At 37.2% G+C, this 24,843-nt stretch overlaps 2 protein-coding genes across 9 annotated transcripts in view; one reads left to right on the top strand and one right to left on the bottom strand.

Annotated features, from left to right (window-relative positions):
* The window catches only part of OXR1 (oxidation resistance 1), a 365,575-nt gene extending 359,648 nt beyond the window's left edge, over positions 1-5,927 (top strand). For 5 of the 8 annotated variants that reach the window (XM_028109391.2, XM_028109432.2, XM_028109416.2 and 2 more), the window contains one exon: positions 4,042-5,927. In XM_028109391.2, the coding sequence (XP_027965192.1) occupies positions 4,042-4,177 (136 nt within the window). In that variant the 3' untranslated portion in view covers positions 4,178-5,927. The remainder of the gene's footprint in view (positions 1-4,041) is intronic. The other 3 variants (XM_028109408.2, XM_028109441.2, XM_028109447.2) reach the window with 2 other exon arrangements.
* Positions 5,928-14,022: 8,095 nt separating this feature from the next.
* On the bottom strand, positions 14,023-23,180 carry ABRA (actin binding Rho activating protein). Its single transcript, XM_028113437.2, has 2 exons — positions 22,516-23,180; positions 14,023-14,500 (listed from the first exon to the last, which is right to left on the bottom strand). Exons 1-2 carry the CDS (start codon positions 23,178-23,180, stop codon positions 14,023-14,025), a joined length of 1,143 nt encoding a protein of 380 aa, XP_027969238.2.
* Positions 23,181-24,843: the final 1,663 nt, after the last annotated feature.

Below are 24,843 nucleotides of genomic sequence, written 5' to 3'. Positions count from 1 at the left end.
TTTATTTCCTTGTTGATCTTTTGCTTAAATGATCTGTCCATTTCAGTTAGGGGGGTGTTAAAATCCCTCACTATTACTATATTGTTGTCAATGTGTTTCCTTGCTTTTGTTATTAATTGCCTTATGTAATTGGCTGCTCCCATGTTAGGGGCATAGGTAGTTACAATTGTTAGATCTTCTTGTTGGATAGACCCTTTAAGTGGGATATAGTGTCCCTCCTCATCTCTTATTACAGTCTTTGTTTTAAAATCTAATTTGTCTGATATAAGGATTGCCACCCCAGCTTTCTTTTGGTGTCCATTAACATGGTAAATGGTTTTTCACCCCTTCACTTTCAATGTGGGGGTGTCTTTGGGTCTAAAATGAGTCTCTTGCAGACAGCATATCAATGGGTCTTGTTTTTTAATCCAATCTGATAGCCTGTGTCTTTTGATTGGGGCATTTAGCCCATATACATTCAGGGTAACTATTGAAAGATATGAATTTAGTGCCATTGTATTACCTGTAAGGTGACTGTTACTGTATATTGTCTGTATTCCTTTCTGATCTGTACTGCTTTTAGGCTCTCTCTTTGCTTAGAGGACCCCTTTCAATATTTCTTGTAGGGCTGGTTTCATGTTTGCAAATTCCTTTAGTTTTTGTCTGTCCTGGAAGATTTTTATCTCTCCTTCTGTTTTCAATGACAGCCTAGCTGGTTATAGTATTCTTGGCTGCATATTTTTCTCATTTAGTGCTCTGAAGATATCATGCCAGTCCTTTCTGGCCTGCCAGGTCTCTGTGGATAGGTCTGTTGCCAATCTAATGTTTCTACCATTATAGGTTACATATCTCTTCTCCCGAGCTGCTTTCAGGATTGTCTCTCTGTCTCTGAGACTAGTAAGTTTTACTATTAGATGTCAGGGTGTTGACCTGTTTTTATTGATTTTGAGAGGGGTTCTCTGTGCCTCTTGGATTTTGATGCCTGTTTCCTTCCCCACATTAGGGAAGTTCTCTGCTATAATTTGCTCCAATATACCTTCTGCCCCTCTCTCTCTTTCTTCTTCTTCTGGGATCCCACTTATTCTATTATTGTTTCGTCTTACCGTATCGCTTGTCTCTCGAATTCTGCCCTCATGATCCAGTAATTTATCTCTCTTTTTCTCAGCTTCTTTGTTTTCCATCATTTGGTCTTCTATATCACTGATTCTCTCTTCTGCCTCATTTATCCTAGCAGTTAGTGCCCCCATTTTTGATTGCACCTCATGAATAGCCTTTTTGATTTCGACTTGGTTAGATTTTAGTTCTTTTATTTCTCCAGAAAGCATTTCTCTAATAACTTCCATGCTTTTTTCAAGCCCAGCTAGTATCTTTAAAGTCATGATTCTGAACTTTAGGTCTGACATTGCACTAATGTCTGTATTGAGTAGGTCCCTGGCAGACAGTACTACCTCTTGTTCTTTTTGTTCATCTTGTCATTTTGTCCAGAGGAGAAAAGATGAATGAGAGAACAAAATGCTAACAGGTTAACAACATCCCCAGAAAATATACTCTAATCAAATCAGAAAAGACCTGAGACCAGGGGAAAAGAAAGGGAAAGAAAGAAAAAAGAAAGAGGGAAAAAAAGAAAGAAAAAGATAAAAACAAAAACAGAACAAAACAAAAAAAAACAGAATATGATAAATATGATCAGGCTGGTGCATAGATCAGTGCTACACAGTAGATTTTGGGTGTATTTTCATCTGTTAGAAGAAAGTGCCTCCTAAAATTTTAAAGAAAGGAAGACTTACATATGTACAAAATAAGGGTTGATAGGATGAAGGGATGGAATATGACTGTAAAGATGAAAGTTATAAAAAATTTTAAGAAAGGAATTGATACGATGTTTGAAAAAAGAAAGAAGAGGATTTAAAAAAAAGGAAAGAAAAAGGGAGAGAATGTGATCAGGCAGGAGACTAGAACAACGCCATACACTAGAGATTTAGGGTATATTTTGATATGTTAAAAGAAACTGTATCTCAAAATTTTAAAGAGAGAACAACTTATATATATATATGCCAAAAATAAGGGTAACTACTATGAAGGGATAGAATATCACTCTAAAAATGAAAAATAAAAATGTTTTTTTAAAAGGGATTGATAAGATGTTGGTTGAAAAAGGGGAAAAGAAAAATTAAAAAAAAAAGTTAAAAAAAATTAACTTTGAAAGACTAATGAATCATGGTAAAAAAGCCATGAATTCTATGTGCAGTATTCCCCTAGCGCTGGAGTTCTCCCGTTCTCCTTGATGGGTAAATTTGGTCTTGGCTTGCTCCCTGTTTGTGCTGATCTTCTCGGGGAGGGGCCTGTTGCCGTGGTTCCCAAATGTCTCCAACGGAGGCGGAATTGCCCTGCCCTTGTCGGTCTGGGCTAAGCAATCTGCTCGGGTTTGCTCTCGGGAGCTTTTGTTCCCTGCAAGCTCTGGTACAGCTTTGGAGGACGACAGTGAAAATGGTGGCCTCCCAGTCTCCGCCCCAGAGGAGCCGAGTACTTGGGCCCGCTCCTCAGTGCGCCCCTAGAGAAAAGCAGGCAGTCACTCCCATCTCCCTGGTCCCCGGCCGCACTCCATGCTCACCCGGCCTGTGACTGAGCGTTTCTATCTCTGGTACCTGACTCGGTGTGGAGTCTCCAAACCCAGCAGATCCCTGCGGTGCGCTCCCACGCCGCTCCTCCCGGGGGAGGAAGGGGAGTCTCCCCGGATCTGCCGCCTGTTGGGTCCCTGCTGGAGGAGCAGTGGCCCGACTGGGCCGCAGATCAGTTTATGGCAACCCCGAGCTGAGAGACCGCGCCTCGGCTCTGTCTCTGCAGCCGGCTTCCCTGCTCCGATACCTGGGAGCTCTGCCGCACTCAGGCACCCCCGGTCTTCCTGTGACCCCGAGGGTCCTGAGACCACACTGTCCCACGAGGGTTCCACCCCCCGCTTAGCCACTGCAGCGACGTCCCTCAGCAGAGCTGGCTTCTGAAAGTTCCGATTTTGTGCTCTGTGGCTCTGTCACTTGCCAGAAGCGGCCAATGGAGGCCCCCTCCCCCGCCGTCTATCCTCCCGAATATCGCCTCGGATTCACTTCTCCACACATCCTACCTTCCAGAAAGTGGTCGCTTTTCTGTTCAGAGAATTGTTACTATTCTTTTCTTGGATCTCCTGTTGAGTTCGTAGGTGTTCAGAATGGTTTGATCCCTATCCAGCTGAATTCCTGAGACCAGATGAAATCCAGGTCTCTTGCTCCTCCGCCATCTTGCTCCGCCCCCCAGGAATCTGTAACTTGAATTTTTGAAGATAACATACATAATGTCATTAGATGTCTGCTGGAACTTGATTTTGATTATACCACATGATTGCTTTAAGCTAAACTAAACACTGGGTCATTTGATAACAAACTAAGACAAGTTTACAGTCTTTGGAGAAGGAGAGTACAGGCTCAGAAACCTAGAGCTACAAGGACTTGATATTCCAGAATTCCAGACAGGAGCCCCCAAATCTGAATCATGATGTGATGGACTAAATAAATCTAGGCTTTGGAGTTACACCTCATTTAGATTCTGGTCTCAACATAATATTACATATGGGACCTTGAGCAAACTGAAGTCTAAAGTTTCCTCAGTTGTGAATTGGAGATTGAACCCTTAACATTAACCACACCTGTTAATGTTAGATGAGAGGGAGTTTTCAAATGTTGAATATATTAAATATTTAACTCATGTCAAATATATTAAAACCATTTAGCAAAGAGAAACCCAGGAAAAGAATAACAGAGTGACACCTGTCTCAAAAGAATCATATGTGAAGTTAATTTTAGAGGATTCATTTTGTACTTAATCTGTGTAATGGGATATGAACAAAACAAAATTGCTTTGTACCAGTGTGAAAAGGAGTAGGAAAGTGTTTGAAAAAATTAATGATTCTAGAGTTTTGAATATTGAAATGTCTCATTTAAATTATTATTTTACAACATCTGCAATACTTACAACTTAGGGCGTAAGTTTTAAGAGATTATTGTTAAAACTGTTTTCTTTTATATATTGCAGGGGAGAATTTGCCCTTTGGCTTGATGGAGATCTCTACCATGGAAGAAGCCATTCTTGTAAAACATTTGGAAATCATACACTTTCTAAGAAGGAAGATTTCTTTATTCAAGACATTGAAATCTGGGCTTTTGAATAAATGTAATGCTCTCTGTCTTAGCAGGATAATTGCCCAAACCTGACATGGACAGGCATTGTTTGGAAAGTTCAAGAAGCAATACAATGTAACCTGTCACTTGTGCTTTGAAATTAATCGTATCACCTTTTACAGCTATAATTTTGGACTTTATTTTTAAAATCATGTTTCTGTCCCAGGATTTTTTAGGTTTAGACCAGGGTGTGGGTCCATACAGTGTAACAGCTTGGGTTTTGTTAGAATTTCGGCAGCATTTTAATCAGTGACCACCTCATCTACAATCCACGTTATCTCAGTCTCCTAATAGAATGGTGCTCTTTTTTTGAATCTCTTTTGGTTTATTATTTTTAAAACTATATTGATTGTTTTACTAGAGCAGTCTAATTGGGGCATTGAGAGAATGAAGACTAGATAATGCTGTGAGGCATCTGGAGGTTGGCACAGGTGACTTGGACAAGCTCAACTTAGTCATTCTTGTGAAGAAAAAAACACATGCCAAAATAATGCATATTTCATAAACCACTGAGTTCCAATTTTAATTCACACTACAATGTTCTCTTTATTAATTTTGCAGGTATTCTCAATTTCATTTTAATAAAAATGAAATTTGAAGAGAATTCTGGTTGTAGTAGACCACAGTGCACATGATTTGCAGGTTTGGGCATATGCTTTCATGGTTGGATTATCTGATAAAGTTATAAAATACAAAGGAGAATGAGAACTTGATGATTCTACTGGACTTAATATATCAAGCAAGAAAATATACTATTTACATATTTGTAGCTTAGCAGGGCATTATCATAAGTACAAAAACTATGAAACAGATGCATATTTCTTCAACATATTGTGTCAGATATACTGTTTTATAGTTCTGTTGTTTTAGCCTTGTTGCACACCAACTCCCAAAATATAGGTTCCTGTTCAAAAGGAAAAAAAAAATGTTTTTTTTTGAGTGGTATATGTTACTACCGTTAGCATTTGCTGTTAGAAAAGGGCAATGATTATAGTAGACAATATTGTAACTCAGTAGACTTGTTGAATATGCAAACTTACTGTCAAGTGACCTCAAAAAAAAAAAAGACAAGATAGAATATACTAGTAGTTCTTATCCTCTTTTGTAGGAAACCAATAATATGCCATTGTGGCAGTCATTCATCAGTTAATTTCAGAGCTTCATGGTATGCAAAAAAAAAAAAATCCTGCTGTTATACATGTGACAGTGACCTTGTGCTGAAATTTCAGCTATTCCAGATAAACATTGTATATTATCTTGTAAATTAATGTTTAAAGGTAGTTTTGTTCTTATAGAAAGTGTTGATTGCCAGGTTGCTTACAGCACTTTAAATTATTCTAAAAAGGAAATTATAAGCCAAATATGTTGGCTTTAGTGGTTTTAGTTGTATAGGACTTGAATATATTTAGATCTTTAGAAAGTTTAGATAATTATCTAAAGAAAGCATAATGCTAATGGAAAACAAAATCTGATCTATTTAATATGCTATCGCTGAATATGAATAGAAATGTGGGCACCATTTCCTTGTCTATGTAAAGCTCTCATTATAAGTTAGTAACAGTATATAGATTAAATGTTTACAATATAGAGAATTGTAAATAAATATATCATTTTTTCCCCTTTGGTCTTCCACAGCAGTATTATTGTCTTTGTGGAGTTGACTAATAATTAAAAAAAAAAAAATCCTGTATTGGATTTCAGTTACAATAAGGTCAGAGTGGTGTATACCAAATAAAATTAAATACTTAAATACAAATTTGAGTTTGGATTTATTGAATAATCAAGTTACTTTCATATCTAAGAAGTCTCTGATTAAGCCTACTACTATGGTTTATGTGTAAAAAATGCTCCTAGTAGTTTTGGGTGGTGGTGGTAATAGTAATGATGGAAGGATGCATTCAAGTAGAGAGAACATCATAGTTTTAAAAATGAGGAAGTGAGAGGGCACTTGACCTGTGAAGAAGTGCAAGTCATTTGATATTTTTAGTTTATGTTGTTTTCTTTTTTGATGTGGATTGCATAGCAAGGTAGGACTGATACCATAGAGTTTCATTATGTGCAATGCCAAGAAATTTAGATTTTTTTTTTATCTCATAGGTGCCATTAAAATTTGAGTGGAGGAATGACACGATCAAGTTTACATTTTAGAAAGATCTCTCAAAATGAGATTGGTAGAGAAAAAAACTAGAGACCAGGAGACAAGCAAGCCTTTATACAGTCCAGAGAAAAAATGACGAGACCTGAATAAGAATTGTACAATGGTGATCAAGAAGGAGGATTGGGGGTTTGGGGGTAAAGTATGGATTTGAAAGAGATTTAGGAATTAGTGTTAACACAGTTTCATTATTACTTGTCAGAAAGAGGTTTAAGGATAGTTCTCAGGTGTTTTACTTAGCAAACTGGGTAAATTATCCATTGATATGAGTGATGTACAAAAAAGCAGCAGATAGGGAAATTAGGTTAGTTATGAGAAATTAGCTGATGGGGAGAGGTGTTATTTCGTTCCATTAAAAAGATTTTAAAATCAACAACATACAGGTAGATGTTGAAGCCATAACCTATGAATGAAATGCCCTTGGAGATTATAGACTGAGTGAAAAGAGAATTCTTGAGATAAACTTTGGGGATATAGTAATATTAAGTGATAGGCAGAAGAAAAGACTCTTAAGCTTCCATTTCTAAAAGACAGAACAAGAACAAATGAAACCTAATGAAAATAAAAGGTAGGACAAAATGAAGATAGGAAGAGAAGTCAGTAAAATTTAAACAAGGATACAAGACAAAATCAGAATAATAATACTACAGTAAACCTCTAGGAAGATGACGAAAAAGTACGATTGTTAAGAATGTGAAAGGAGACATTACTACAGAGCCTCTATACTTTAAAAGAGAGAGTATATTGTGAACAATTTTATATCAATAAACTTGACAATGTAGGTAAAATGGAAAAAACATTTTGGAAAACAATTCACTAAACCTGACCCCAGAAGCAATACAATTTTTGTATTGTAGAATTTGAATTTGTTAATGAAAAAAAAAATAGTCCACAAAAAAACCAGGCCCAAATGGTTCCACTGGGTAATTCTTTTAAGTATTTAAGGAAAAAAAGTCAGTCTTAATTAGATGAACTTTTCCCAGGGTATTAAGAGAGAACTTCAGATACTGCCTTTTGAGGCCAGCATGACCTTGATACCAAAACTTTACAATTCTTACAAGAAAATGAAGTTCTAAAACAGTCTCATATGAACATAGATACAAGATCCTACATAAAATAGCTGCAAATCAAATCAGCCATATATAAAAGAATGTCACCAAATTAAGTTTATTCCAGGAAAGCAAGAGAAGTTAACATTTTAGAACATATACCATTTACCACATTTATAGAAAAAAAGTTTCATGATCATCTCCATAGAAGCAAAAGAAGCTTTTGGTTAATTTCACTGGGGGTCTATGATAAAAACTCAGCAAACTAAGAAAGAAGTGCTCTTCCTTAATCATTAATGATAAAATTATTCTTGAAAAATGTACAGGAAGCATTAATTTATTGAAAGTTTCCTCCCAGAGATAGGAAACCTGACAATGATAACTGCTATCACCACTTCTATTCAACATTGTTCTGGAAGTTTCAACCAGTGAAAAAACAACAAAGAAGGCATAAGGATTGGGAAGAAAGAACTTTAAATGTCATTTGTATGTAACATGATTTAGGACATGGAAATTCCAAAAAGATCAGACTATTTGAATTAACTAGTTGATTAAGCAAGGTCACTAAATACCAGCCCAATATAAAAACTTCCATTTCTCATGTACAACCAACAATTAGAAAATGAAGCTTAGAACATTGCCATTTGTAATACCATTGAAAGTATCGGATATATAGCAGAAAAGACCTCAGTAAGAAGGATATACCATATTCATGATTGGAAGACAATATTGAAAGATGTCAGTTCTCCAAATCAATCTATATTGGCAGTGAAAATCTCAGCGAGGCTTATTTTTGGAAATTAAGCTGATTCTATAATTTATGTGGAAATTTAAAGATAGCCAGGGCAACACTGAAGAATGAGGCCATAGTCTTGAACACCAGATACTATGATTAAAAAGATGAATAAGTATGACAATGTGGTATTGGTCAAAGGATTTACAGAAGAAAGAATCAATATCAAAAGCCCAGAAAAGAATTTTTTTGAAAAGATGGCACTTGCTCAATCAAGAGGATGGTCTTTTCAATAAATGGTGCTGGATTAATTGGATATGCATAATGAACAAATAATCTTGATCTCACACCACATGCAAAAATTACAGACTGTGGATCTAAATGGAAAAAGTAAAGTAAAAGTAAAGTATTAGCTTTAAAAATACAGAATATCTTCATGAACTTAGAATATGCATACATTTGTTAAATGGGACAAAAGAGCACTAATGAAAGAAATGAACTCTGCTACATTAAAATTTTAAGAACTTTTCATCAGAAGACATCATTAAAAGTGAAAAGGCAAGCAACAGAGAGGAAGGTTTGTATAATACACAGATCTAATGAATGTCTTAAGCCCACAAAATATAACTACAAATCAAAAAAATTCAACAAAAAAGATGAGACTTTGGCAGTTCCAAGAGAATTAGAATAGCCAATAAAGGCTATCTTAAAGGGAAATGTGAACTGGAAAAATTTGGAAAATTTTCTTGGCAGGATCTACTAAAGCTGAGCCTTTGACCAGCAATTTAATTCCTTGGTATATACCCAACAGTAATGTGTGTATTTGTTTACTGAGAGGTAAGTATTGGAATGTTTACAGAACTATTTGCTTTCTCCTCTCCCCACTCTCTCCCCCTCCCTCCACACACCCATCCACTCACCTATTATGCTGAATCTAATTCTATTATACTTTACATATGTATTTATGTGCTTCTCCTAAGACCTGGGGTATCCTTTTATATAACCACAGTATAATGTTTGAATTCAGGAAATTTAACATAACACAATATTTTGATTTAATATGCCATCCACTTTTTTAATTTCACCAGTGGTCCTAATAATGTCCTTTAAAGCATTATTTTTCCTGATCCATTATCCAATCCAGGATCCTTCATTGCAGTTAGTTGTTCTTTTTGATCTTTTTTAACTTGGAAGAGTTCATTAGTCGTTCTTTGTGTTTTATGAGTGGTATGTTTGAAGAGCTCAGGATTATAGAATGTCCATCAACGTGGATTTGTCTGAATTTTTCCTATATTTAGGTGATGCATTTTTGGCAAGAAAACCACAGAAGTGATGTGTTCTCTGCATATTAGGATGCACATATATATGTTTATCCCCTTATTGGTGATAATAGCTTGGATTAGTTGATTAATATAGTGTCCACTATGCTTTTCCACTGCTATTACTTTCCCTTTGTAATTAATAAGGAATGTATGAGGAAATACTTTAATACCATAGTTACTCTGTTCTCCAAGTTTTCAGTGTTTTTGGTATCCATCGAGAATTCTTGCCTGAGTTACAGAAATTGTTGCAAAATTATGATTTTTCTAACTTTTATTCCCAGCACATTTATTAGTTGGCATTTACTGTAAGAGCTTTCTTTTATCACTTAAGAATATGTATTACTGGTATGAACTAATAGGTTCTTTTTTTTTAATTCAAAGTGTTAAGAGTCCATTTCTGTCCTATATTTAACCAGGGAGTGCCCTGTCAAACTGACTTCTGTACATTTTCTTGAGCTCTTGCCCCTGGTAAAACATGATGTTCCAGATTTACCTGTACTTTCTGTAACCCAATCCTAGAATCAGCCATTTCTCCAAGTAGACATGTTTCTCTTCAAAGGAGAATGATATTTGGAAATCTGGTTTTTTTTTTTTTAAAGATTTATTTATTTGAGAGAGCACAGTGGAAAAAGTAAGAGGGAGAAGCAGACTCCCCGCTGAATGGAGAGCCCCCTGCAGGGCTTGATCCCAGGACCCTGATATGACCTGAGCCAAAGGCAGATGCTTAACCAACTGAGCCACCCAGGTGCCCAGAAATCTGAATGTTGTTTGTTGCTGCTGGGGTGGCATTGCTTCTAGGGCCTTTTAGGAGACAAGAGCTAGGAAGTAAATTCACACATCATGAATGCACACTAATACCTCTAATTGCAACCTAACATTATGGACTTCTTCCTTGTCTTCCCACTCTCCATGTTTGTATCTCTTCTCCCTCAGTGAGGATATCCGTATATGACTCATTTGCTTAACCTGACAATATACACATCATAGTTTCAGAATTGCTACACCCATACTCTCACAACAAAAGTAGAATATTCCTTTGCAGTTTGTTGTCTTTAGACTGAAGATATTTAATCGAAATATTGTATTCAAGAGTTATGTACATTTCTTTTTTTATCCTATGTGGTTAATAATTTGAAATAGAATTTGGTTTATTACTTTTGTTTATATTCAATTTCATTTATTTCTGTCTTCATTTATTTAATTTTACTTTTTGTATATGTAAGGATTTAAAGGGTTCCAAAGTCAAACTCTGCAGAATTTTGTCTCTTTCAACCAATTTCCCCCCCATCCCTACAGGAAGTCAATTTCATTATTTCTGGTTATCCTCTATTGTGTACATATATATATATGTACACACACACATGCACATATAAAATCCAGTTGTGTGTATATGTGTGCATGCTTATGTATACACACTAAAAATAACTCCAGTTCTTAAAGACTTTGTTTTTCTTAGAGTTGCATCCATTGTGTGGATGTACCATACTTTATTCAGCCATGTTCCCATATGTATTAGGTTTTTCCAGTATTTTACAATTTAAAATAATGCACAATGCATTATGCATATGTTTTCATATTGTTTAAGTTTTATCTTCAAGGAAAATTTTAAGAGTGGAATTTTTGGTCAAAAAATAAATGCAATGTAATTTTGTTAGATACCAACATGCCCCCAAAATCTGGTCACACAATGTCATCAGATAACCCTTGTTGGGATGATGGTGAGTGAACCATAATTCTCTCAAAACCTCTAGCCTGAGAGATTAGATCATACAGTGCACTGATAAAGTAAGTAATTCAACAGACATTAACTGTGTCCTTACTGTGTAGTAAGAAATGTTGTGGGCGCCTGGGTGGCTCAGATGGTTAAGCGTCTGCCTTCGGCTCAGGTCATGATCCCAGGGTCCTGGGATCGAGTCCCGCATCAGGCTCCCTGCTCCTTGGGAGCCTGCTTCTCCCTCTGCCTCTCTCTCTCTCTCTCTCTCTGTCTCTCATGAATAAATAAATAAAATCTTAAAAAAAAAAAAAAAAGAAATGTTGTAGGTACTGGGGATGAAAAGGAACATTCTAGAAATCCTAAGGGAGCATCTTCACTAAGAGACCACTTAAGCATGGGCCAGATGGTCTTCTGCCCCTCTTACCCTTGAACAGAGTGACTTAAAGTACTGCAATACTTCCCTGAGCATGAGTTCCCATTGACTCAAAATTTTGGCTTACACAGAATTATCCCCACATCATGTGCGAATCAGCACCCAATATACCTTTTGGTAGTATTAAGAAAAAAGGAACTTGAGTTTGGGAAGTTCAAAGTGGAAGGCAAATGAAGAATATAGGTGCAGCTCCACTTCACTTGGGAAGTGAAAACTCGAAAGCAGAACTTTCCTCCTGTTGGGGGTCGTTGGGCAGAATGGTAAGAAGGTGAACTTGGGAATCAGGAAGTCCTAAAACTTCAAGTTAAAAAAGTTGAAAGGCATCAAAATGTGGTGGTCCAGACAGAAGGCGTTTTTATAAAGTACATTTCAATCACTCCAAAACTCTTGAAACTTCTTATAGAAAGTTTGGAAAAGAAAAATTCTGAAGATTTGGAAACCCATTGTATACTGCTTATTACCATTAAAATGCTATTGATGGTGTATATTTATTTCATGTGTAATTTTCGTTACTTTGACAACTATAAAAAATATCTATGAAGGCTTTTGCCACCTGAGTTCTACTTATCCTTTTTTTGTCTAAAACTCTGTTTTTCAACTATGGATTTTCTTACCATACCGTTTTTAGGATAAAATTCTGTCATATAGCAGGTATTTTTCTCTAAGGGAACTAGCTTTCTGACTTCACAGCCATACCTTATTCAAGGAGTGTTAATGTAGGCTCTCTGAGAAGATTTTCTAACTGCATCCTCAAATTCCAACAAATTGAAGTTTTGGACTAATCTGCGTCAGTGGCTGCATAAATGGTTATTGTTCAGAGTTGAATATAAGGAAATTCTTCTGAAGCCTTGATCTAAATATTCCACCAATACTAGAAGTAACCCAACTTGCACTCTATAATTTTGTTGTATTTCAAACACAAGAAAGTGTTATTGTGCAATATAACATTAAAATAGTAATATATAAATAAGAACAGAAAATATAGAAAATATCTTTTATTCTTGTGCATGACTTTAAATGTTGACATGGATTTCACTGTAATAGAAGTGTACATCTTATGAAATTCTATTTAGAAATATTGGTCATTAATTTGTAATTTAACAAATCTATTAGGGAAACAAAAATGTACATTCTTCTTTAAGAAGATATTGGAACTTTCAGTTTGAAAGAGAATCATACATGAAAACAAAGATAATTCCTATAAGTAGTTTAATCCATACCTTATGTTAAACCTAAACATCTAACAATTATGAGTGTCTATTGTCTTGAGGTATTATAATTTGTCATTAATTTCTGTATTTAACACAAAAGTACTATAATATTTACCAACTTTCAGTGAATTCAGTAAGAACTGTAACCTCACATCTTATTCAGTTTGTTTTTAGAATTTTGTAAGACACATTAAATCTGAGAAAAAATAACGAGTAACAGATTAAGGCCCACTAAACTTCTCTGTCATCATATTTAACAGCTTTTTTCACTTTGACAAAACTGGTAGTGCCATTTTAGGACTTTCAGATATTTCATAATATTTGTTAGAGCATCAAGAAAATTAAAATGGCTCAAATATCTTCCTAATTTACCAATGCTTCTATCGGATTCCTCTGCACTGAATATTCCACTTCATTGTAGAATTTTCTGTATTCCTACTTCATTGTATATTGACATAAATGTAAGCAGCATGATGCATTAAGTTTTCGAGAAAAAATGAACTTCTCCAAGAAGTCCTACAAAGACAGATAATTTTGAATCTCTCACCTGTGTATTACTTCCACAGTGAAGGTAAACATACCGCCTCTCTAGTTTTCTGAACACCAGCGATGTTTATTTTTATGTGGTTTGTGCAAATCATACTAGAAAGGACAACTAACACCCGTTGGAAATATTTTAAATTCCAAGCTCACAGAGAAATTTCATCAATTTCCACATCTTATTTGGATACTTTTTACTTATGTGTTTATTTTATAAGTGATGCTTTGATAGAAATAATAATACAAAGTCAAGCTTCTTAGAAAATTTTTAGTTTTGCCAAACTTAACGGAATTCTTTACCCCAAAATGACACATCTTAATATGTTCTGCTCATGTTTACCTAAAATCAGCATTTTTCTTAGATGTAGTAATTGTTTATTGAAATATCTGTAATAATTTCTGCAATCCATAGCCAAATATTTTTGCCTGAAGGGTAAGTAGAATTTTAAATATTTATGCTATTGTATACTAATAACACTCTACGTGCCTTCTGATATGCTGTGTGCTTCCTCAAAATCTTCAAACTTCCTCAGAAATAGAGTACCAAAAAGTCATTAATGTAAAAATTGTTTAATACTTACTAACTTATTACAGAGCAGTTTGCATTTTAATTTTTACTGTATTAGCTGTTGGTGTTAAGACAACAGTGGGTCAAGTCTGGCTTTTGTTGTTGAAGGTTCACTGGAGTAGAGTAATCACAACATGGTCATCTTGGCCTTGCCATAACATCTCTCCTTCGAAGTCAACCAGCCCATGCTTCCTGGCACGCATGAGAATTCCCACTACTTTATCTGAAATACGAACGTATCTGTCAAAGAGATCTCCAAAAGTAACCTGGATCTTGCCATCTCCTCTGTGGCGGGCCATTGTGCGGATGATGAAGCACATGTCCATGATCTCTCTGTAGATGTGCTCCTCAGCTCGCTTGGCCCTTTCCGCCGTTTTGGTTCCCTCCTTGGGACGGCCATAGCCTTCATCTCCTTTGTGTAGGCGGGTGGACATGGCCAGCTGATAATCGAATTCTTCACTGAAAGGATTGAGCTTCTGGGATTGGATGTGTTCATCAGCCCATTGTTGCCATCTCCCTTTCAGGTTGTTCACTTGGCTGTATTTCCGTTGGGCCTTGCAGCTGAGTTTCTCTGTAAATCTATTTGCCCTAAAAGGGAGAATGAAGAATCAAGATACTGATATTTAACATCCAAGTGTTGCTTTCTCTTTGTACTTCCTGCACGTAGACATCTTAACGTAAGTCTAATTTTTTCATTATAAACAAAATACAGTACAATAAATTAGAAATGAAAGAAGAACAATTGTAACAGTCACATCATTGTTCTTTATTTTTATTTGATAGATGACAACTACCACTGTTCTCATTTTGGAGCACCATAAAAAATATTAAACTCTATTTCAAGAAAAAATGTTCTTTACCCAAATACAATGTAAATATGTATGTCTTAAAGTTGGATGTTGATGACATTTTAGAATTGGAATCATATAAATGTATTAAGGGAAACCATTTTGTAAAGGACTTAAGAAACCACTTATTTCCCAGAAATAAGGCTTATTATACTAGTCATATACATTGTATTATTCACTTATGTATGTTCACATATAGATTTTTGATGAGAGCATATTTATACTAGTATCAATGATGTGCCACAAATTATGGAATATCAAGTTGTATAGATAGAAGACAGTTGCTAGCAATAGTAACATTTATTGAATACTTTGTGCTGGCATTTTTCTAAATACTTTTTATTAATATTCCTATGACCAGTCTATGAGATAGGTATGACTATTCTCACTTCCCAGATGAGGAAGCTGAGGTCAGAATGGTTAAGTAACTTGCTTAAAGGCACACACCTGGTAAGTGCTAGTGCTGGGATTTGAACCAGGCCTGTGTGTAACTACCGTGAAATACTGCCCTAAACCAGTGACAAAGGTAGTATTCAAACACCAACTGTCTGAGGCTAAAGTCAGGACTCTTCCCACTGTGCAGTGATGTCTGTCACTCATGCAGGTACAGTGTCCAATAAGTAGATGAGTTGTGTTTCAGATGTGTGTGTGTCCTTGCAATTTGGAATGCATTTTCTTATAAAAAACAAACCCAACAGCCTTGGAAGTATAGACCAGTGGTGTCATGAAGGTACAGGCCTAATTTTAAAATGGGTAAAATTTATCTTTAAAAGATTCCTCTGTCTTCTCTGTATCTCCAATCTCCTAGACGTTTTCCTAGGTCTCTTTGCCTTCATGAGTAAAACATGAACTCTTGGACTATCTAAAAGTCAGAGATTTGTATTCCTCATCGTCACAAGCGACCTACCCTTCCCTCTCCCCAACACCAAGTGACCTTATGTCTGGAAGCTCAGGGATTGGAGATGCAGAGCCTCACTGAATTTGCTGAGTGAGCAGTATGCCTGAGCTAAGTAGCCCTTCCTATCCAAAGTCTCACAATTTTCTATTCAAAACCAGTTACAGGCCAGATGTGGGTATTCCTCACTATCCAGTCTCACTTCCCGAAATCTGGTTATCTAAATGCAGGAGACTCACAGACCTGGATAGGGAGACACAGCTACTTGTATTAGCATTTTCAAAAGAGGAATAACAGCCACTAGATGGCAAACTTTCACTAATTCCCGTGTTTTATGTGTTCAAAACTATGCTTGCTGCATTCAGTTTCATTACTATGACAGAGCTCAAACGAGGGGTATGCTGGTACGTATAACACTGCTATTCTTTGTAGTCACATGGATAAAATATATGACAAAGTTAATTGGGAGAAAGCACATAAAAAACTGTATACACAGTTACTGCAATTTTTAAAAGTCACATACATATGGAAAAGTACTAGGAATTATACCACACTGAAGGCTGGTCCTCATCAAGTCCACGATCACCTGCCTCTCCATAGACTGTCCCTGTTCAGCTTCCCAGAGTAGGGGCTGTTTGATCTCATTATCAGATGAGAGCAAACACCTTCTCCCCTGAGAACCATGGCAATACATGATGGGCATCCTCTTGAATAACGAGCTCAAGGCCATCCCAGCATAACCCAAAGCTCATACCTGATTTGAGGCAGGGACATCCTGCTAGAGAAGAGACTTGAAGCATCTCAGAAGAAAATGAAAAGAATGACATAATGCATACTTGCGTCTCCCAAATACTGACTGTAGTTCTGTCCTATATTATAAAATGTAATAGAGTAGTCCCCCCTTATTCATGGTTTCAATTACCTGTGGGCAAATATAGTCTGGAAGCAAATGATCCTCTTTCTAATGAGTCATCAGGTCAATAGTAGCCTAAGGCTACATCACGGTGCCTACATCATTCACCTCACTTTATCTCATCACGCATGCACTTTTTTCTCTTTCTTTTTCTTTTCCCTTTTCTTTCTTTTTTTTTTTTAAGAGGGAGAGAGAGAGCACATGAGTGGGGAGGGGCAGAGGGAGAGGGAGAGAGAGAATCCCAAGCAGGCTCCATGCCTAGTGTGGAACCCGACACTGGGCTTGATCTCACAACCCTGAGATCATGACCCAAGCAGAAATCAAGAGTCAGACACTTACCGACTGAGCCGTGCAGGCGCCCATCATCACATTGGCATTTTATCATCTCACACCATCATAAAAAGAGTGAGTATAGAACAATAAGATATTTTGAAAGAGAGACCACATTCATATAACTTTTATTATAATGCACTGTTATAATTTCTCTATTATTATTGTGGTTAATTTCTTACCGTGCCTAATTTACAAATTAAGCTTTTTCATACATATATATGTATAGGAAAAAATAATATATGTCTGGTTTGATATTTCCCTCAATTTTAAGCATTCACTGGAGGTCCTAAAACAGATCCCCCACAGATAAGGGGGAGCTATTGTACATTTCCCTTTAAGGAACTTCTGGCCACCTTGGCATACTTTCCATCTTTTTCGTTAAAGTATTGATGACACCTACTGTGTGTCAGGCATTGTTTTAGGTACTTATTGGGTATCCAATAATAAAAAAGTAAATAGCCATTAAAAGACATTCATGAAGATAATCAGAGGAATACCAATTTGAGTATATGGTAAAATTCTAACTACATAAAATGCATACACATCAAGAAGTCAGTGGCATGTGTACAATTGAAAATAATTGTTAGTATCCAGATGGCAGTTGATTTTTTCTTTTTAAAAAATTATCTTTCCTGTTGGTATCATATTGATTTTACGATTAAAGAAAGAAAAAAAAAGGAAAATATTCAAATTAGCCTTTCAAGGTAACTTGTTTAAACTGTATGTTATATGGGTCTCTGATTCCTTGATGTAGGGTTTTTTCCCTCTAATTTGCATTAGGACCTTAGAGTCCCTGAATTTTTAAACTCTATGTTATTAGGGATAGGGTTGATGTTGGTGAGGTAATAAATCTCTGAGGAAGTGAAGCATTTATCTTCTAAAAATCACCTCCTAAATCATAATATCCATTTGTTATATTGTCAAATTGTAATTCCCAATAATAGGAGAGAAGGAAAGCAAAGGAATTGGTCTAATAAGCAAGAATTAGAACATAGGTTATAAAAAGTGAAGGAGGAACTACTTTAATGAGTATTTAATTGTCTCTATCTTATAAATGTTCTGTATTGTTTTTGCATTTCCAATTTCTAAAAAGCCTGAAAGTTCATGTTTATTTTTTTGAAGATTTTATTTCTTTGTCAGAGAGAGAGAGAGAGGCAGGCAGAGGGAGATGCAGGCCTGAGCCAAAGGCAGACGCTTAATCAACTGAGCCACCCAGGCATCCCTGAAAGTTCATGTTTAAATCAGGACTAGAAAATCTTATACCTTGAATATCTTCTTGGTTAATGAACATAAGAAACAATATACCAGGTTATCCTGTTTTTTTTTACCTTCAAGTAAAAAATGTGAATAATAGTTTAGATTGAGCTTTTAGAAAGACAATCTAGTATAAATTTATAGGAAGCAAAGCAATATTCAAAGACTGACATCACACCCATATTTTAAGATAGTAATATTTCATCTAAACTTGCCTTCTTAGTTTCTTCATTATTAGTAAGCAAATGTTCTTATAGTCAACAAATATTTCCCCTGTCCAATTATGTGCAAAGTAACTAATTCTGCTAGACATTATAAGCATTCTAATTGGAGAGTGTACATTCATTCACTGAAATAAATTCAGAAATTTATTTATCTATTAGCTTTAAAAATGGCATCAGTTTGAGTATTGCTTTCTCATGTGAATGGGCTTTTCAGCAATCTAATGAGAATACAACTGTATCATAGTTTTATCATTTTGGAGTAATAATTATGTGGGTAAATTATTAAATATGAATAAACCCCACAGGAAATAAAAATTCTGAAGGGTATATTTCAAACTTAACCAAGTTCACTGGCACTGGAAACACTCTGGTAGGTGGTCTTCGCCTGCATCACCAAACGATGCTTCAAAATGTCATGTGGGTGGAGGTGAACTTTTCTGGTCTAACTCTTGGATTGGCATGAAGAAAGCAGAGACCTGCTTTCATGGCCCCACCCAATAGACTCCCGTAGAGGGAGCATTTCTCCTCTTGGCCCCAAACATTTCTCTGTCAGTAAAGCGAATAATTTCTGCTACCCTTTCCAACTTCCCAGGGAAGTGCTGGGGAGAATCTGTTCCTCTGTGCATTGGTTTGCTTGCTCGTCTCCACAGGAAGTCTGGCCAGTTTGATTAATGGAAGCATGCCATTCACAGGGTCACTCTTATCTCTGTCTGTTTTCAATCAGGTTTGAGAGTCAGGCCTGTAATCCTTCTTGCAGATTGGTAACTGTTCTCAGACTCCATAGAAAGGGTTCTATGCTCTAGAATTGGGGTCAAATAGCAGAAAGCCATACTTCAGCTCTATTTCTAGCAAAGTCCTTCAACATAGTTGTACCCAGACCTTACATTTAGGATGTTATTAGGATTCTGTTAATTAAACTGACACTTTGACCTCCCATTTTAGTTTTCTTGAGCCTGTTCCCTACTGAGAGAATCAGTCTAGCATAGTGGTTAAGAACATAAGCTCTGTCATCAGCCTTCCCAACTTGGTCACTTACTAACTCTGTGACTTGGATATATTTCTTAATGCCTCTGTGTGTCAATTCCCTTATCTATAAAATGGCATTCTTATTCTCAACTATTATTATTTTTGCTGAATATAAATTGGAGAGGATGAATGGATGATTGGCACTTGAATATTGCACCATTACTGAATGGGAGAGGGATGCAGTTTCTTTTGTTTAAAGGACTGGACCAAACAAGTCATGTAACTATACAATCAAAACACTCAATATTTTTAAAATAAAGCATTAAATAGAAATCATTTTCATAGTAAAACCCCGTTAGCAAAACTCTGTTAGTAAAGAATATCTCTACTTTTAACCAAACCTGACTTGTTTTTGTTATCCATGGAACATCTTAACCACCAAAAAACCTCTCTTTCTACTTAAACATTCGTGGTACATAATTTTCTCCCTATTGGTAGATATAGGTAAAGAATAGTGCTTAGAATGAAAAATGAATTAACAAAATCTCCTTTCATACAGGCTTACTTGATAATATCACACTCATTTCTCAAGCAGTACTTGAGAGTCCCATCAGGCTTCTGCTGAAGCTTCCTGAGCACAGCTAGGATTACTGCTGACATTAAGCAATGCTGTTTCTGCATATGACATCCTGGTACCCTATGTTCTCTAAGACTGAGAGAAAGGAACCGAAGAAGGGAAGAAGAGATTTAATCCCCTTCCTTCACTCCAACCCTGGGGACCAATCTCCCAGCATCCTGTAGGGTTGGGATCACCAGGAATGGCCCCCTGCATTATAATGCATACAACTTATTAAGGAGTTCCTCTGGGTCCATTGCTTTGCATCATTAATATCAAAATTACTCAATAGGTTACATCTATTTTTTAGATGAGGACTAAGAGACAGGATTTGCCAAAGTAATCATGATTCAAACCTAATTGTCTCTCATTCAAAGCCTATGCTCCTCTCCATCACACTAAGAAGGTGTCCATGTACATGTCCGGTTTTAGGAACCTGAGAAGGGTCCTGTATGTGAGTCCCCACTTCCAGTTTAGAGTGTGGTGAAGAAGAGAGTGGGATCGAGAGCCAGAATGCCTGGGCTCAAATCCCATAGGCTGTACAATCTTATCCAAATTTTCTACTATGTCTTTGTCTTATGCCCCCATCTATCAAATGTGGAGAATACTTATGCCTGCCCATGAGAATATTGTGAGGATTAAATGAATAAACATATGAATAAACATAGACAAGTGCCCAAGAAAAGTACATGCATTGGAGATTGTCTCCAGTTGTCCACTTCCTACCTCTATCCAATCCGAAGCATGCTGACAGAAGATCATCATTGTGCCATCCTCAATCTTTATTCTGTTGGGTTCTATTATTCCATTTCTAGCAAGCACGGGTACACACACACACACACACACACACCAAATCCACAAGACCAGAATTAGACTACGGTTCCATATTTCCTGGTAGAATATTTATTTCTGATTATGAATTTCTGGATTAATGTAAGTAGAGCACAAATCCAGATCTCTCCACAACATCCTCAAGGCACTGCGTGAGAGTTAGCACCAAGTCTGTTTTCAAAACTGCGTTTGGAGACAGGCACATCTCAGCTTTGTCACTAACTTGCTGGGTAAACTTCCCCTCTGAGCTTTAGTGCTCTCGTCCTTAAAATAGAATACTAATACCTGCTTTGTAGGATCATGGGAGTTAAAAGGACAGAGCATGTTAGCTGTCCATGGCATGCACTAAATGTGTGAGTGTCGTTACAATTATCTAGATTTGCCATTTCATTTTTCTTGAAAGCATGTGATGTCATAGTTCTAATTCTTTCAAAACACCTTTAAAGTCACAAACTGTCAGACAGCTTTTTGTCAAATTAGGTAATCAGTTTTGTTCTTTACTTTCTGATTGTTTCATAAAGCTTAAACAGCACACCTACATGTCTAATGTTTCCAAAGGGAGTCAGTTTGTAATCATCATATTAGAAGCTTTTCACATATTTTGATACTCTACAGTTATGGAGTGAGATATCCTGACTTTCTATTATGTGGAGGTAGAGTTACTGTCTTAAAAGAAAATATGTATTTTTTTATCTGAATGTATCGGTTTGACTCTGTGTGTGTGTGTGTGTGTGTGTGTTTTGACATCCAAATGTTTTAGGATTGTGGTATTTTAATGACCTAGCTTTAATAGCATTTCTGTCTTTGATTACCAAGAGAACAAACCTTTTCTGAAAGTTTGAAAAATTGCCAAATAATAAAATCTATGTGAATAATAATAGCTTTTATATATGGAGCATATGGAGCAGGTACTGTGGTAAATGCTTGGCAGCCTTAATCTCATTTACTTCTCCCAGTACAACAGAATTCATCCCAAACGTTTACTCTTGCTATCATTTTACAAAGGAGGAAATGGGCTTAGAAAAATAACCAGTTTGTGTGTTTCTGTGTGTGTGTGTGTGTGTGTGTGTGTGTGTGTGTGAGATGAAAACACTTAAGATCTACTCTCTTAGCCACTTTTGAGATTATAGTACAATATTATCAACTATTGTTGGGGCAGAGCTGGAATTTGATCTTGGGTCTAACTTCAGAGCCTACTCTCAAGTTAGATGGCAGCCTCCCACCCGTTTACAGGGTCATATAGACCTGTGTCCCACGGGCACTGTGTGGGTAGTTGTGTCTCCTGATAATACTATAGACTGGTTTGAGACAAGGGAAAGTTTGCCCAGTCCTAGTCTACCAGCAAGCACATTTTCTGCAGAGAAATAAGCCAAGTTTCTACTCATCCTAGACTTTATTTTAAAAATGTGCCCAAGGCAGACATCCTTAGATTCCTTACATCCTTACATCTTTAGCTTCATCTTTGTTGAGGCTAAAACTTGAGTATTCAGTTCAAAACATAAAGAAGAAACAGAAGAGCACCTTGGCCCAGAGGTCCCTGTCTGGCTTGGTGCTGCCCCTTTGGCCCAGGGGCAGTGCCTTCCCCATAGGACCTTGCCGCCTGCGCCTGCCCACTTTTTAAGATTCTCATTCTAACTTTGGGAGCACTTCCCTGCCCTCTCAATCCCCACGGCCAGCTGGGGCTCAGAGGCAGTATAAGCAGCTAGAGGGGGCATACACTTACTGGGAAGGCAAGGGGCGTTTGATTCTGGTGGCGGCCACCTGCTCTCCATCCTGCTCGGGGCTCTCCTCAGTCTCCCCTCCGTAGCCACTGTCCTCTGTGTCGATGCTGTCACTCCTCCACTTCGGCTCATCCTGTTCCATCTCTTGCCAGCCTTTCGTCAGCTCAGATACCAGGTTGGCACATCTCCTCCTCCGCGTCGGGGAGCCATGGCTGTGGAGGATTCTGTCAATGTCATTTTCTGGCTGCCCGGCTCCAGGCATGTCACTGTCCTCATATCGGTGGCTCAGATGGCTCACATCCCCTCCTCTCTCGTAAGCTTTGCTGACAATTGTTTTGGTCACCTCTTTCCTTTTGATATGAGAGACATCTGTGGCTTCCTCTGAGCTTTGTCCATCTCCATGTCCCTCTGACTTTTGGGAGGAAGACTTTGGAGTGCTTGGAGCTTTCTGGTGGAGAGTGGGGTAGATCACTGGCTTAGGAGCTTGGGGTGCATCCTGGGCTCCTCCCGGCTGCCAGCCTGTGGGCTCTTGGGCCTGCCTGGTGCTGTTCTCATTTGCCCACTGCTGCCAACCTCGGGCCAAGTTGATCACCAGGGTGGCTGTGCGTACCTTGAGGAGGGCACGCTTGGCTGGGCCCTTCTCTCTTTCCTTGTCTTCCGGAGCCATGCCACCCTTCTCTTCTCTGCTGGTAGGCTGGGCACTGGCTGAAATGAGTATGGACCCAGGGAGTGCCTGAGATTTAAATAGAAGCCAGGTGTGGGGGTGGGGGGGGGGTGTGGAAGAGTTTGGTGACAGTGGAAACTATGTGAAACATTTCTTGCCAAGATGTGGTGCCTTCCCCTGATGGTGTGCTTTTTTTAAACCCTGACGTCTCCAGTTTCATCTCAGCAGAGGGACATCTCTGCTGGTGAAGGACAGTGATATGCATTCCCTTTCTTCTCAAGTGCCAGGGTAGAAATTACTAGATTTGATCATGTGTTCAGCCTTATGTTCTTCCTGACCTTAAAATATGTTCCTACCATTTATAGGAGCATAAAATATGGGCACAAGTTGTGCTAGGAATATTATAGGCTTATTCTCACTTAAATCTCAATATAGCTCTTAATTAAGTCCCATTTTATAGCGAAGTACAATGAAATCTAACTTCCTACAGCTAATAATATCTGCAATCCAAACCCAGATCTGTCTGATTCAAAACTTGTGCTGTTTATTCTAGTTATCAAAGATCCTAAGTTCCCCCTTTCTTTTGTCTTCATCTCTATCCAATACAGACCTTAGAATCACCTCATCCAACCTTCATTTTCCAGATGGGAAAACTGACGCCCAGATAAGGGGGAGACAAGAACCAGGTTTTCCAGTCCAAAGCTTGAATTGTTATACAGACAGGTCATTTTGATAGACAAGATAATGGTCAAAATTTTGGTCCGATTTAAACTCTACACACATGTTGAATTTCATAGATTAATTTTAGGAATCTTTTCAAATGTTTTGAAAAAATATTTTGTTTTCAAAAAAGACCATTTAAAGACAAAATAGATGAAAGCTATCAGAAGCAACCCCACCGGACCTTTTGTTTTTAATTACACACCCTTCTTCACAGGCCTTTAGGCTCATGCAGAAAAAGATATTCATTCAATTCTCAGAACAAAGATTGAAATATAGTTTTAAAAAAAGGACTGGATAGATCATTTGGAGAGAAAATGACCTATATATGAAGTGTGCTAAACTAGATAAAAATGCTCAGGACTCAGCACCGAATGATTTCTTAAAGTAAGACAAATAGAATTTCTTTTCACACGACAGTTCTATAGGCTTTAGAACTGTACCCTTTCCTCTAATCAATATTGATTGAGAGCTGCTGTCTAAGAGCATTAAAAAAAACCACGGAAGTCAGTTAAGTCTGATGATGAGACAAATTTATTTTAAAAATATGCTGATATCAATTTTTTATCATGTAGGTCATTTACCTCCTAAGAGTAAAACAATTTGGGAGATGATTTAATACTCTACCTAGAAATCTGTCAGATGTGTAGTCTGAGTTCAACAGCATCTGATAATGTTAACTGAAACAAAATCCTTGATTAGGAGGAAATTGGATCACAAGGAAAGAGAACTATTACAAATAAAGATTTAAATCTGAGTCTGAAATTTCTGGCATACTTTCTTGGAATGTAGATATACTGCAGACTGTTTGGTTCCTCTTAGATTCCCTTCATCCCACATGGAATGCCTTGGGAAGGAATGGGGTTCTTCAGAGATGCCCATGAGCTTAGCCCAGGATCAGGCTAATTTACAACTGTCCAAGGAATTTTTCTGCTTCCCTGTGCAC

The sequence above is a fragment of the Eumetopias jubatus genome, unplaced genomic scaffold (genome assembly GCF_037043125.1).
Source record: "Eumetopias jubatus isolate StellerSeaLion01/CBP00866 unplaced genomic scaffold, mEumJub1_p1.0 scaffold_4, whole genome shotgun sequence".
NCBI classification, from domain to species: domain Eukaryota; kingdom Metazoa; phylum Chordata; class Mammalia; order Carnivora; family Otariidae; genus Eumetopias; species Eumetopias jubatus.
The sequence above is the reverse complement of the archived record's forward strand: the minus strand, read 5'-3'. Positions and strand labels throughout refer to the sequence as shown.

Bases quoted from the DNA above. Each gene is read 5' to 3' on its own strand.
- ABRA (XM_028113437.2), bottom strand. From the start codon at position 23,180: ATGGCTCCGGAAGACAAGGAAAGAGAGAAGGGCCCAGCCAAGCGTGCC. The intron at 14,501-22,515 runs GTAAGTGTATGC...TCTCCCTTTTAG, and splicing joins AAACGCCCCTTGCCTTCCCA to GGCAAATAGATTTACAGAGA.